General features: G+C 42.8%; 1 protein-coding gene across 1 annotated transcript in view; it reads right to left on the reverse strand.

Annotated features, from left to right (window-relative positions):
• Nucleotides 1-11,889, reverse strand: part of ACTR2 (actin related protein 2) — a 34,660-nt gene extending 22,771 nt beyond the window's left edge. The window contains exons 1-2 of the mRNA XM_029071801.1: nt 11,727-11,889; nt 2,941-3,051 (exon numbers count right to left, since the gene is read on the reverse strand). Of these exons, the coding sequence (XP_028927634.1) occupies nt 2,941-3,051; nt 11,727-11,774 (159 nt within the window). The 5' untranslated portion in view covers nt 11,775-11,889. The remainder of the gene's footprint in view (nt 1-2,940; nt 3,052-11,726) is intronic.
• Nucleotides 11,890-15,889: the final 4,000 nt, after the last annotated feature.

Here is a 15,889-nt window from a genome sequence, read left to right on the forward strand (position 1 = left end):
AATGTGTTTTTACAGCTTTATTGGTTAGCACATATTTGGCCCATTGCACATGTTGCATTCAGAAAAGTACAAGGCTTAAGTTAGTTGCTACTAAATAAAAGCAATGAAACCAAGTTAAAATAAATGACTTTAAACTTAAAATATGGGAAAAAAGGCCCCAAAATATACTTTAAAAGGGACACAAAAGAATGGCTATTGGTCCCATCAAGCAGAAGTGGAAAATAAAGAGAGCGTATCTGTAACCTCACTTACCATCTTTTTGTTATTCTACTTCAACAGGTCAAGAAAGATGAAGAGAGAGAAGAGAGTCAGAAAAGGCCAAAATAAAATCCTCACTAAAAAAATTTAAACACATAATCAATAGAGACAAATTAAATAGAAGATAGGTGCAGTTCGGCTACTAATTTATAGAACTGATGATTCTAGGCCAAGTGAATAGAGTTGAATATCAATACACTGATGGAAATGGTTCTAACCGTTACATGAGTTAAATTATTACTTTTTTTCTTTTGTATTATAATTCCACATAGGAACACAAAAATGTCATTCTAGTTAAAATATTTACTGGATTTGGGATTTCAACAAAAGTAGAACTGTTTGTACTCACTGGGGGAATTAAAGAATTAACTTCTGATTTTTTGAAAGTTAAGGAAAGTAAATGAAGACAAGTGGGGGAACACTCCATGGGTGGCTGCAAGGTCAAGAACTTAGGACTTCTATTCCTCGTTCCAAAACTAAACTTAGATTAATAGTAACATTTTCTCTTCAGTATTCATTTATCCAATGCAAAAGATGAGGGACAATCATCTCCTGCAAGATTTAAAAGAGAATGGCCCCATCCAACTACGAGCAGACGTCTTAGATGTCAGAATGTGGATAACAGACATATTTCACTGCAGATCTCTGCATGAGAGCATGATGCCTAGGAGTGCGAGTTTACTTTTCCTAGAAAGGAAGGGGAGGATGCAGGGGAAAAGAGGTAGAGGGGAGAAGGGAGAGAGGGGAGAAGGGAGAGAAGGGAGAGAGGAGAGATAGAGAAAGGGAGATGGGGGAAGAGAGATTTTAAATTTACAGTCAGTTACGCCAAAACATAGGTTTTCTTTAGGCACTGTGGATATCATTTCTAATGAGGAATAGGGGAATGGTCTTTCCACAACCTGTGTCTGGACTGTTACAATGTTATGTCGTTATCAGAGGAAACGGTTTTTCAAGGCCCAAGTACAACATCATGCAAGTCCTACAACATGAGGTTGCTCAGGAACAACACCCTCATGTTACAAGAGAACTGGCTTTATAAAGCTTTGCATATACACGTTCTAGGGGCAATCACTGTTGGGTATCATGCAGTAACCAAACATGTTAATTAGGTTGCTAAGGACAATAGGCCATGATACTTTTCAGGCTACGTCTTTATGTAAAGCATAATCTAACGTCCTTCTAGATCTTTTTTCCAATAAAACTATGCTAATTAATTACAAATGATAAACACAGAGGACATTTCAATGTTTATTAATAAGAGCATTTCTTCATTAAAACGGTCTTATAAGTGGAACAGCTAATTTGATGTTATTCAAAATGTGCCAAAGGATAGGGTTTATTCACTTAATTTCTGACTGAATTCAAATTTGGAATTTCAAAAAAACATTCATGGGAAAGTACTCTCAAACAAGGAAGCTTATAGACTTGCCTATGGTAAAAGGTTTAGGTTTGCCATAAACCATTTATTTCCTATTTCAGTTTTCTGCCTCTACTATGAATAAGATTGGGAGAGAGGAGGCCTGCCAAAACGAAGTACCACAAATACACTTTTCCATTGGAATTCTAAGATTAGATACAACTTCAAGGAAAGTTTGCACATTTAATTCACTTCCTAATCATCAAGTGAGAAAAGACTATTAAATTTCAATCCTAATCTACATTACATGCCATCAAAATCATTGTGGATATACTCCAGCCCAAATAGTGAAAAAAACTCATTTCAGTTGCTTTATCGCTACTCCAATCACTCAAAGTTAAATGGGACCTAGGAGATGTCAGAGTAACCAAGATAACTGCTATATGGACAATTAACAAAGGTAGTTCCTAGCCCCTTTTATATGAACCATTTCATTCATAATAATCAACTTTCCAGCCCAATTAGAAGTATTTTGTTATTTTGAAGTACTAGTGAAGCATTGAAACCCCACTTGAGTGTTCTGATATTTGCTTAAAAATGCCCCTTTCTCCCGATTCAAATTTTCTTTTTCAGTGCTTCCAGAAAGGAAAGATCTAGAATTCCTATAACTTTCCTTATGTTAACTCAACTGTGTCAGCAATAATGCCAAACAGACACATGTGACGGTATTTGGGCCCAAATGAAGGTCTGCACAGCCTTTTCCAGCATACTACGCAGGATCACACTGCTGCAATAAGCTGAAAAGCAGAAGAGCCTATGAAGCTTGCAAAACCTCAGACTTTCCATAGCTATATTTTGTACTGGGAAAGTAAAAGACCAGCACTTAGAAATAATTTAAGTTCCCCCATGGTGTGTGTGTGTTGGGGGTGAACCCCACAACTTTATATCCAGTAAAATTGAGAAATGACCATTTCTCCTTCTGAAAAAATCTTCCTCCACAAAAAGCCTACAAATTTCCCATTGTCTTAATGCATTTCAGCTAAACACACAAAGAATATGGTTTGACTTCAATTATAGTCATTACACTATGAGCTGTATCACACTGATATTGTTTGGCATTTTACCCACTTTCAAGGATAGAAGTTGCAGAATCAGGAACATATATAAAAACCAAAAATATATTTTATTATTTTTTGCAATTATTTGTGTCAATCTTCTCGAACATTTCTAGTATCTATTCAAAACAACTTTCTTACTCACTGCATTTTCAATGAACAATTATTGCATAATTCACCCCTGAGATTTCAGGCTTTATGACGCATTACCTTGATTTCGATGTTTCCCACTTTAGTGGTGGATCTGATAATAGGTCTTCCAACCAAAGCCGGGAAGATGTGTTCTGGAAAATTAGAGCCAGCATAGCCACACTTCACAAACTGAAAAATAAAAAGGGGATATTTATGTCAGTGCATTTTACTGCTTAGCATCAATGTTGAAATAAAAACTTTAATATTATTGCAAAATGAAACATTTAAAAATATATATATATATTTGAAAATAAACTGTCTCCAGATAAGATGAACTCTCCTGCTTTAATTCTGGCTCTCCCACTGACCTTGAGCAAGTTAACCATTCATGCCCATCTTTACAAATGAGGAAAGCAGTTTTCTCTCATGGGTATTATGAATTGGTGGGCAGCATCTAGCCTAGCATCATGTGGGGATTTAACACGTTATCAATCAATGCTATTTATTGAGCACTTACTATGTACAGAGCACTGTACTACAAATTTGGGAGAGTACAGTTCAACAGCATTAGCACGCATGTTCCCCGCCCATAACAAATTAAGAGTCTAGGTTATAATTTTAATGTTAAAATGTTTTAACATGGTATTTAGTAACTGGCAGGAAACACCTAAGATATACATGTAAACTTTTTAAAGTAAATAACAATACTTTCACACAATTGATCTCAACAGCATTCCTGAGGAGGTAGCATTATGGTTTGCCTTTCACAGACAAGAAAACTGAAACCTATGAAGATTAAATGACTTCACTTCAGTCACACAAAATAGAACTCAGGCTGATACCTGGTTTGATGCTTTATTCACTAGATTATAGTGCTTGCTACCCTAAAATCTACAAAATACTCAGAGTGGGTTCAGTGCCTAAAACCGAAAACAAAGCAATAACAACAACTGCTTTCAGAAGAGGGATTAACACTATCTGTCTAAACAATATTGCTTTGACACCCTATAATTTCAAATGGCAGTGTGGTTTATAAATACCTATATTTTTGAAAGTACATTCTGTTTGTTCCACTCTGGATTGTGTAGATCAAAGCAACAGGTACTGGAACACAATCCCCCCCTCAGCTTTTAGTTTTTAAAATTGAATTTTTGCCTTTTCAGTTTTTTATCTAGGCATCTCTATCCCATTTTACTATCCCATTTTAGAATCCACAGAATACTCATCTGAAAGTCCACTTTGTCAACACAAAGAATTACAATAATGTTGTCTGGGATACCTCATGAGCTTCACAATATGCCAAAGCATTATGTTTAAGAACTAAGGGTAGATTTTAAATAATCAGACTAAGCATAGTCCCTGCCTCGAATAGAATTTATAACCTAAAAGCAGGTTTCTTAGCCCCTTTTACAGATGAGGAAACTGAGGCACAGAAGGGGAAACATTCTGCCAGTGGCATAGCCAAGACAAGAATCCAGGCCAAGTCTTCTGACTTTTAGTCCCATGTTCTTTCCACTTGGACATGCTGCCACTCCTCCAGAATCTCATCTGAGATTAATTCAACTGACCTCAGAGCCACAACTCCTATTTTCTTTTTAACTTCATTCATCAGAGGTATTTACTAACCACTTACTGTGCAATCCTAAAACTTAGTGATTAAGTTAATCGTGTGTGTGTCTAACATGCACATACTCCAAATAACTGTCTTTTGGAATTGAAGATAACACTATTGACGGTAAGACTTTTATCCGAGGGCACGGTTAAAAGTTAACCGTATCTGCTCCCCAGGTTTAATTGAAAGGTGTCTATTTTTTGGAACTGATTGATTTGGAACTACTTACCCACCCACTAAAGTGAAAAACAACAAACTAGTAGAAGATTTAGGTCAGCATTTGAAGCTACTATTGATGATTTGCGACCCCATCCCAAGAGCAGGAAAGAAAAAAAATCTCTCCTAGTTCTAAATTTTCTTCACCTTTGGGACAAAGTGTTAACTAAACCTTAACCAACACCCCCAAAGTAAAAGAAAAGCTTTTTTGGTGATGATTTTTCTCAAGAGTTAAAAGATATCTACATACCACAATATTTCACCTTAAACTTGTCAAACACCTAACTCTACATCTTTCCCCCTAAACCCACTCCCTACAACATCCAACTTGCCCATGTCAATAGTAAAAATAGTATTTATTAAGTGGTTACTGCATGCAGAGCACTCTACTGAGTGCTGGGACAGAATACACTGGTGGGAATTAGACATGATCCCTATGCCCCTCGGGATGGGGGAGGGTGCTCAAAAAAATCTAAGAACATAATCAGTCAACAATAATACCATCCTCTCCATCCCAGAAACCTACAGACTCGGTAAAGTGATTCTATGTATTATTCAGCTCTCACATCCAGTTCACTGCCAAATCCTGTCAATTTTTTCCTGCAAAACATTTCCCACATTCACATAGGTACAAGCTCTGGCCTTGCAACAGCTAAACTATATCTTAGCCTTCTCCCTGGTCTCCCAACTTTCAGCTTTCTCTCTCCTGTGTGCCCTCCCCTTTCAATCTGTACTCCATGGTGCTGCACAGATTACTGTCCTGAAAAAATCACTTGGGCCCATATCTCTTCTCTCTCAAAATCCTTCACTGGCTCCTGTTTCTCTTCATGTCAAATAAAAATTCTATGCAGTAGGTTTCCGGGCTCACCATTAAACCTATCTTTGCTTTTCTTCCACTAGTCAACTCACAGTCTTTATTCCTCACAAGCCAACCTTCCAGGTGTATCTCACTCTAGACTTTCCCACCTTCATCCCCTCAAGCTGTTCCCCCAGCTTTGAATGCCATCCTTCCTCTCAGACAAATGTTTTATTTTCTGGATTATTTGCTAAATGCTTACTATTGCCAGGCATTGTGCTAAATGCTGGAGTAGACACAAGCTAATCAGGTTGGACCCAATCCCTGTCCCACATGAGGCTCACATATCTTGTCCCCATTTTACAAATGAGGTAACAGAGACCCAGAGAAATTAAGGGACTTGCCCAAGGTCTCACGGCGCACAAGGGGCAGAGCCAGAATTACAACCCAGGTCCTTCTGACCCCCCAGGCCCATACTCTATCCACTAGCCATGATGCTCCTCTCCCCACATTCAAATCCCTCTTAAAAATCCTACCTCCTCCAGCAAGGTTTCCCAGCATCTTCAGCCAACCCTAGCATTTACGAACTTACTTTCACTCTCTTCGGCATTCAGGTACAGATGTCTGCTTTATTTTTAAGATTTTTATGTTTGTCTCCTCCACTACAGTATAGCTCTGTATGGACAGGGAATGTGTCACTTCGTTAGTCCTTGCTCCCCGGGGTTCTAGTACAGTGCACCACACCAACTGGGCATGCATAAGTGCTACCACTTATGACTTAGGACCACTACAGCATCTCTCATCTTTGCACCTACAAGGTTCCCGCCGCCCCCCGACACTGCATCCACTGATGATAATTAATAATGTGGCATTCGTTAAGTGCTGACTATGTGTCTCAGCGCCGGGGAAGATACAAAATAATCAGGCCACACAGCCCCTGTCCCATACGGGGCTCACAATCTAAGTTGGAAGGAGAACAACCCCCATTTTACAGATGAGGAAATTTAGGCACAGAGAAGTTAAGTGACTTGCCCAATGCCACACAGCAGGCATGTGATAGAACCGGGATTAGAACCCAGGTTCTCTGAATCCCAGCTTCTATTCTTTTCCCTAGTCCATGCTGCTCCTCTAATGATTGACAGATAATTGAAAGGCTCTCAAGAATGAACATTTATCTGAAAATTGAAAACCTTTAAAAGAATGAACAGAAGCAGACCAAAATGGGCAAAGCAGGACAGGCAAATGAAAGGGAGAACTCTTAGACCAGTAGACTTACTTCGGCAGTTTAAAAGTCAACCACTAAAATTGGGTAATTTGGGAATTTACTGGAAATTTTAAGAATAAAAATATAATCCAAAATTCTTAAGTTTGCAGGCAAATACAATTTCATCAATGGATAGCATTTATTAAGCACCTACGTGTGCAGTGTACTGGCCAAAGGGCTTGGAGGATTCCATTAACATTAGTAGACATGATATCTTCCCAAAGGGGGAAACCCAAGATTTGTGAGCACTCTGGAGCTTAGGTAGCATGGAATTACTGAAATGGCATCTGGGGGATATAAAGTGAGGAGATTCAAAATCAATAGGGGTTGCCCTCCTGGAGGAGATGTGATTTCAGCAGTTAAAATTAGAAAAAAAGATTTACATTCTACCTAATTCTACCACAAGACCAAAGGAATTGCTGCTGCCTTGGCACAGTGAAAATACTGATCATGAGAAATGTACTGATAGAAAATACAAGTGAGGTAGCAAAGCATCCCTAGTATTTCTTCTCAGAATGAATACCCAGACCAAAAAATAAAAATAAAAAAAAATTCACACCACACTTTGGCATACATTGTCATTCATTTCAAAGTTTAGGACACTCATTTCTTCTACAAAATGATAAGAAGTGCACCCCATATTTCACAAGAGTTAAAATGACAATGTTCTAATCCCGAATGCAACATGTACCACTTCTATGTGCTCAGAATTCTTTCTAAATCCTGAAAACAGTAGCAAAATCCTGTATTAGCACTCCCTGCCTTTCTTAATGTACATATTTTATTCTCCTATGCTCCTCAGAACAAAAACTGACATGCTGCAAATGCTTTCAAACATATATCTTAGTTCCTTGACGCTACTGATGTGTGCAAAAAGGTCATGTTTAAGCAATGGATTTTACCATATATAGTTTCCTCTTCATAGCACTGTGGTTTGAATCAGCTTTCTTACTTCCCACTGAGTCATCAAATGGTAAGAAGCACATTAAAAATATTCAAGCAAAAATTAAGACCTCTGTCTACAGATGCTCAAACACTGCTTTCCCCCCCATCTCTTACAATAAAAAGGTATGTATTTATGTCCCAGTTCAGTTTTACAGAGCCGGAAGCTGCAAGCCTTGATGGAAAGAGCATAGCCCTAGGAGTCAGGAGATCTTGGCTCTCTTCCCAGTTTTGCCACTTGCTTCCTGTGACCCTGGGAAAGTCACTTAACTTCCCTGTGCCTCAGTTTCCACATCTTTAATGGAGATTAAATACCTGTTTGCTCCACACTTAGAGTGAGAACCCCATTTGGGACATAGCCTGTATCTGATCTGATTGTATATCTACCCCAGTTCTTAGTAGTGTTTGGCATTGTACTGATACAATCACTTAAATACAAGTATTACTGTTTCAACTTCAGTTATTTTATCTAAAGATTTAAAAGTGTTCATTGTTACCCCCTTTGTGTTCCCAGGCCAGACCACATTCTATTTGTTCCAGAAAACTTTGGCTATGAATTTCAAGAGTTTGGGGCCATTAAATAGTCAACTTTATTTTTTAAACTAGTATAGCTTTTGTCAGTGTGCCTACCTTTTTATTGCAGGTGCTTTAATACAGCCATTCAAATTAGGACATGTCCTCAAAAGTAATCAGGTCATGGTTAAGAGTTTTACTAAAAACTGAAAATATGATTTAAAGCACTGGTTTTAAACGTTGTGCTGATGATGCCTGCCGGTGAATCAGTGAATATACCAGAGAGTAGAAGTCTGTGACACATCAAGTACAATTCTCCACCATCTAAATTTCCTATAAGTACTTGGACCCGGCCTTCCCAATCTTTCTTTCTTTGGTGGGGGGAAGGAGAGAGTAATGGTATGTTAAGCACTTACTATGAGCCAGGCAGTGTAATAAGCACTGGAGTAGAGGCAAAATAATCGGGCTGGACCCAGTCCCTGTCCCACAGAGGGTTCATAGTCTCAATCCCCATTTTAGAGATGAGGGAATTGAGGCACAGGGAAGTGACTTACCCAAGTTCACAAAACAGACAAGTGGCTAAGCTGGAATTAGAACCCAGGTCAACTGACTGCCAGATGCGTGCTCTTTCCACTACATTGCATTGTTCCTCCATCTTCCAAGAGATGTATTATTAGACTCCTCCCTCAGTCTTCCACCTGCCCACTCGTCTATTTCTGGCAGGGGGAGGGGGCACATAGCCGTTAGGAGATCAGATGGTAGATGGTACTTGCATAATGAGTTTCTTCTCTCTTACCATGGCCCTTCTCCACCTTTAGTTGCAACTGGGACCCTAGGGGTGAGGTGCTGGAACCGTGGAACCGTGTGCCTCTACAGTAAAAAAAAAAAAAATTCCCATCCTTTTTGCACCACCCACTTTCCAGAACAGTTTCAGGATGGAGTGGACAATGCTCAACTCTATCCTCAATGCAAAGGTCTAATGCAAGAGTGGACCTCTGGGGCATCACAGCTGTGATAGCATATTATCGTTATCATCCTACAAATTATGAAAAGAGCTCAGGCACATATAGTTGACTGGGAAAAAAGAGGTATGGCCCAACTAGTTCATTCTAGTTTCTGCAACTTACGAGGCTGCTTTTGTATTTTAAGATCATAATGGATCTTTTGAGGTTTTAAAAACTGAGGTCATTCAAAATATTTCTGCAGGTATGGGAGATAAGATACAAAATTATCTTCATTCCTTCATTTCAGTAAGTAAAGGAATAAGATTTATTATAACAACATGCATCTTTGCTAAGCCTATAATGATGACTAATTCTCCTAGAATCCGGATCCACCAATGTAAACACTTTTTTTCTTTCTTTCTTTTTTTTTTACTTCAACAAACCAATTACTTTTGTCCAAAAGTGATCATACCATTTTTCCTGAAAAGGTCAGAAAGTCAAATTCAGGATTTAGAAGTATATTTTACCACAAATCATTCAATTCAGGAAAACAATTGTTGCTATCTGTAGTTCTCATGCTTATTTCATAACTAATATTTTCAGTCCTTTTTCTCTCAAAAACCTAAATTTTTTTAAGCCACAACAAATATACTTCAGAGAGCTTAAAAACACTGTCCATCCAGGGAAATGCTCAATATTCACCGAACATGAAAACTGAAAATACATTTTCGTTCACTGTTGAAGTGAAAATGCAACAGAAGCTGCGGTTAGCACATTCATATTTTAGATTGGAACAGGATGTCAGAAAGAACTCATTTACATTGTACAGAGCCTCAGCACCTCAACAAGATAAAACCTGTTTACCAGAGGCTCTAAATTGTTAAAATAGTTTTGAAATGCAACTCCATTCCACATGTAAATGTATTCCTCATTATTTCACAATTCCTTTTCTCAGAATCCTGAATGAGGAACATCGGTGCCTGAGAATGATAAATCTCGACCTTTGGGTTTAATCTCACTTTTAGAGCCCTCTTCTATTTAACAGGAGGAAGATGCTTAATCAGAGGATCTAAAAGACCATAACATTTTCGAATGAAGACTGTGTCATCCTGACTTGTTCCGTTGACGCATCCCCGCCTCCCAGCCCCACACCGCTTATGTACATATCTGTAATTTTATTCATATTAATGTCTGTTTTCTATTAACGTGTCTATTAACATTAAAATGTCTGTTTTCTATTTCTTCCCCTCTAGACTGTAAGCGCCTTATGGACAGGGCCTGTGCCTGTTATACTGCTCTACTGAACTCTCCCAAGCGCTTAGTACATAGCTCTGCACCCAGTACACACTCAATACGACTGCCTCTCATAATCACTGGACAAGATTCAAAGCAAATCACATTTCAATCCCGTATCCATGCTCTTCACGATTCTGCTGCCAAGAATCCAGAGGGGGGAGATGGCTGGATTTCTTTTTTTCCAAGAGGGCCAGCAGAATGGGTCACTACTAGTTTGTTGGGGCTTCTTCTCCCCGGGGCCACTCTGAAAGACTTTACGATTAACGATCTGCTTTTTACAGCGAGGGGAAAGGGGAAAAAAAAAAAAGGGGAAGAAGGTTCATGTAACTTCCCCTTCGGTGGCTGACTGTCGGATCCCCTTTGGGCCCCTTCCCCTGTCCTAGGCGCCCCCCGCCCCCCTCGGTCCACCCCCAAAAGGGGGGTCTGAAATGAGCATCTCAACCAAATCCTCCTTCTAGTGACCGGTGGCAACACGGAGCTGCCGACCTGGCTTCGTGACTGTGGGCGAGTCACTTCACTTCTCTGTGCCTCAGTTCCCTCATCTGTAAAATGGGGGTGAAGGCTGTGAGCCTCACGTGCGACAACCTGATCACCCTGGATCTCCCCCAGCGCCTAGAACAGTGCTCCGCACACAGTCAGCGCTTAAATACCAACATTATTATTCCCTCAGGACCTGCTGCTGCTCGAGGCTCACACCATCACTTCCTTTTTTTCTTTTCCCCTCCTCTCTCCGTTTCCTGCCTCGGACTCCTTAACGACCATTTACAGGAAGGCCCCGTGTGCGGTGGGGTGGATTTTTCCTCTTTTTTTCCCTTTTTTGGGGGGGGGTGTCTCTTGATGGCAATTAGGAGGGGCCTTCTTCAGGTCCGCGGATGGGGCGACACCCACCATCTTCGTCGTCGTCGTGCCCCCACCTGGTCCCCGGCTCCTTTTGGCGGTGGCCCTTCTTCCCCGGGCCCCCCGGAGCGGTCGGCGGGGGAGCCGGAGACCATCTTTCTCCTCAGAAGGAGGGGGGGTTAAGCGGCGGCAGGGACACACCTTCCCGCGGCCCTGACAGGAAGAGGTGTGGGTGTGGGCGGCGGGCGCAGGCCCGGGCGCTCCGGAGCGCTTAGGCCGCCGTCCCTCCCCCGCCCCTCGTTGGCGGCAGGCTCCGGCCTCCCCCCGCCTCCGGCTTCCCCGCCCGCCGCCCGACGAGCAGCGGGGCTTCCTTCCCTCGTCGCAGCTCCGTCCCTCAGCCTGGCGGCCGTGGGGACGAGGACCTGAGCCCGGCCGGACGCTTACCCCGGTGCCGTTGTCACACACCACCACCTTCCTGCCTTGGCTGTCCATTGTCTGCCCCGACGAGACCAGCCGCCGCTGCTATCGCCGCCGCCGCCCCGGCTCTTTCCTCTTCCTCCTCCTCCCTCGTCCGACCCCTCCTTCGCCTCAACTTTCTTCCCCCGACCGGAAGTCGCCCCTCCCGCCGTTAACTGACAAGCCGCCCCGGCCTGACGCGCGCGCGCGCGGGGGGGGGAGGGGGGGCGCCGGCCTGGTGAGGGACGGCGCTGCCACCCAATCACCGCCCAGGAAGCGGAAGGCCCCGCCCACGTCCGTCTCCAGGCGACCGTCCCCGTGGCTACTGTCCCCGCCCCCCGCCCACGTCGCTTCGGTCCCGGCCTGGCGTTTGCGGGCCTCGGCGGGGCGTTGCCATGGCTGCGGCGGCGGCCCCTCTCCCTCTGCTCCTCCCCCTCCCCTCAGCCCTGGGCTCACTGGGATATATCCCTATGACCCTATTTATTTGGTTAAGGAGGTGTCCATCCCCTCGATTCTATTTATCGTGATGCACTTGTTTTTTGTCCGTCTGTCTTCCCCCCATTAGACTGTGAGCCCGTCCTTGGGGAGGGATGGTCCCTATCTGTTGCCCAATTGTCCATTCGAAGCGCTTAGTGCGCTGCACATAGTCGGCGCTCAATAAATACTATTGAATGAATGAGTGCACGACTGCTGCGGACGCTCTGCAGGAGCCTTCGCCAGGTGATGGGGGCAAGGTGGAGCGGATCGCCAGGGAGGCCGGGGGGCCTTCGGAGAGAGAAAGCAGGTCCCCTCGTCCTCGTTTCACCACTGATAACCCTGGTGTCTCTCCATCCGTTCATTCAGTCGTATTTAATAATAATAATAATAATAATGTTGGTATTTGTTAAGCGCTTACTATGTGCAGAGCACTGTTCTAAGCCCTGGGGGAGATAGAGGGTAACCAGGTTGTCCCACGTGAGGCTCACAGTCTTCATCCCCATTTTACAGATGAGGGAACTGAGGCCCAGAGAAGTTAATAATAATAATAATGTTGGTATTTGTTAAGCGCTTACTATGTGCAGAGCACTGTTCTAAGTGCTGGGGTAGATACAGGGTAATCAAGTTGTCCCACGTGAGGCTCACAGTCTTAATCCCCATTTTACAGGTGAGGGAACTGAGGCCCAGAGAAGTTGTGACTTGCCCACAGTCACACAACTGACAAGCAGCAGAGCCGGAATTCGAACCCATGACCTCTGACTCCCCAGCCCAGGCTCTTTCCACTGAGCCACGATTTATTGAGCAGTTACTGTGATGAGGGAGCGGGGGACTGGACTAAGCATTTGGAATGTACCCTCTATCTTGCCAAATTGTACAACCCAAGCACTTTGTACAGTGCTCTGCACATAGCACTCAATAAATACTATTGAATGAATGACTGAATGAACTGTTCGGCAACAGATAGAGACAATCCCTGCCCAACAACGGGCTCACAATCTAAAAGGGGGAGACAGACAACAAAGCAAAACAAGGAGGCATTAAGTGCTTACCAAGTGCTCACCGCTGTGGTTAACGTTGGGGTAGAGCACAATCTATCTGTCCTCGTCCTGGTTTCACCACTAATAATAATGGTATGGGCTAAGGGCGTACAAAGTGCCAAGCACTGCTGTGCTAAGAGCTGGGCATAGATTCCAATCAGATGCTGGACAGTCGCTGTATCCCAGGGACTCACACGTAGGGCCCAGGGTCTGCGGGAGGAAGAGCAGGTATTGAATTCCCATTTTCAGATGAGGCAACTGAGGCACGGAGAAGTTAAGCGATTTGGCTGAGGTCACCCAGCTGTCAAGCGGCAGAGTCACCATTAGAACCCAGGCCTTACTCCTTCCACTTGCCAAGAATGATGGTGAAAGCAGCCTCGTAGCCTTCCTGGATCTCCAACTGTGCATCTGTCAAATAGGGGGTAATGTCCTTCCTTTTTTCCCCAATCTCAACCCTTAGGGACATAGTAAAAGAGGAAAGGGCTTGGAGTCATAGTAGCCCAGTCCTTGTTGAAATCTAGCCAGAGAGATTGTCTGGTCTCGGCATGTTGTATTCCAGCCAACAGGATACTCTGGGACCAACCATAACCAACCATACTGTCTTTACAAACACATATTCAACGCTCCAATGGATACATTGACTCCTAGACTCATAGCAGATAGAAAGGCCCTCAAGAGATCTTCTGCCCTAAGACCCTGCTTCCAGATTGATAGTTGTATGAACTTTTCTTTAATATCAGAAGAGATGGGCACTCTGTAACTTCCCATGGTAGTCTATTGTGGTGTTTTATTATCCTGATTGGACATAAAAAACAACTTTTTGACCATCAAAATCTTCAGAGCACCAGGACATATTTGGGAGAGGAAAATACAATCAGTTCTCCCAAAAAATACTTGCACTAACATTTTGTATTGAACACCACTGGGGAATTTGGGAATGCTCTTCCAACAGTGTCTGGAAAGACATGATGCAATGTTGGAAGAAATTATTGTGAACATGACGCATGGCATTGCTCAACTTGTAGACAAAATAGGGCATAAGCACTTCGAGGACGTAACTCCTGCATTATAGGAGAGCCATCTGTGTCCGTAAAAGTCATGGGCCCTCACATACTACCCATCTCTTCTCATGACATGCTCAAGGTTCTCTTCAAGACACTAAATGGAGGTGGAGCTTAGATGTGTTGTTAGGTGGGTCTTTTCCATCAGTCTACCTGATTTCTTATTGGGTTCAATAGGATTTTTGTAGGTGCGACGGGAACTGTCAGAATCATCACCTTTGTCGGCCCCAGATCTAGACTGTAAACTCCTTGTGGACAGGGATTATGTCTACCAACTCTATGGTATCATATTCTCTCAAGCGCTTAGTACAGTGCTCTGCATAGAGTAAGCACTCAGTCAATACCATTGATTAGGAAGGAACCCAGCCTGCTGGGATTTTCAGTCAGTGCTGGTTATATCAATCAGATGAGCTCACTGTGGGCAGGGAGCATGTTTACTAACTCTGTAGTATTATACTCTCCCAACTGTGTAGCATAGTGGTCTACACACAGTGAGCACTCAATAAATACCAATGATTGACTGATGGGTCAATTGGTTGGTCGATCAGCACCGAGAGACTGATCTCAAGTAGCAATCGAAATGGACCTGGAGCCTGTGCTTTCTCCAAAATGTTTATCATTTTTCTATTCACGGGCCTGGGAGTCAGAGGACCTGGGTTCTAATTCCCGTTCAACCACTGGTTTGCTATGTGACCTTGGGCAAGTCACTTAACTTCTCTGTGCCCCAATGACCTCATCTGTAAAATGAGGATTGAGACTGTGAGCTCCATGTAGGACTGATTATCTTGTATCTACCTAATGCTTAGTACAGTGCCTGGTACATAGTAAGCACTTAACAAATACCATTAAAGAAAAAAAAATTCAAAATGAGGATGGTCAGTCTGGCTTGAATAATTCACTGAATTCTGGGCTGACCTCGGCTCAGAGGGACAACTAGTAGGACACCTCATGTGAAATCTTTTGAGCAAATTTGAATTCACCCAGGCATGAGATAACTCATTTTGGTTTTATGGAAGATCTTTGCTGAGGTTCTCAAGAATTTGTTCTGTTTTTCTCAAGGCCATGTAAGGAATGTCCATGTGACATTTATATTGGAGAAGCAGCGTGGCTCAGTGGAAAGAGCACGGGCTTTGGAGTCAGGGCTCATGAGTTCGAATCCCAGCTCTGCCACTTATCGGCTGTGTGACTGTGGGCAAGTCACTTAACTTCTCTGTGCCTCAGTTCCCTCATCTGTAAAATGGGGATTAAGACTGTGAGCCCCACGTGGGACAATCTGATTCCCCTATGTCTACCCCAGTGCTTAGAACAGTGCTCGGCACATAGTAAGCACTTAACAAATACCAACATTATTATTATTATTATATATATGTTATACCACCTAAAACCCAGCTGTGTGACCTAGGGCAAGTCACTTAACTTCTCTGTGCCTCAGTTCCCTCATCTGTAAAATGGGGATGAAGACTGTGAGCCTCAAGTGGGACAACCTGATTACTCTGTATCTATCCTAGCTCTTAAAACAGTGCTCTGCACATAGTAAGCGCTTAACAAATACCAACATTATTATTATTATTATTTC

The sequence above is a fragment of the Ornithorhynchus anatinus genome, chromosome 9 (genome assembly GCF_004115215.2).
Source record: "Ornithorhynchus anatinus isolate Pmale09 chromosome 9, mOrnAna1.pri.v4, whole genome shotgun sequence".
Lineage (NCBI taxonomy): Eukaryota > Metazoa > Chordata > Mammalia > Monotremata > Ornithorhynchidae > Ornithorhynchus > Ornithorhynchus anatinus.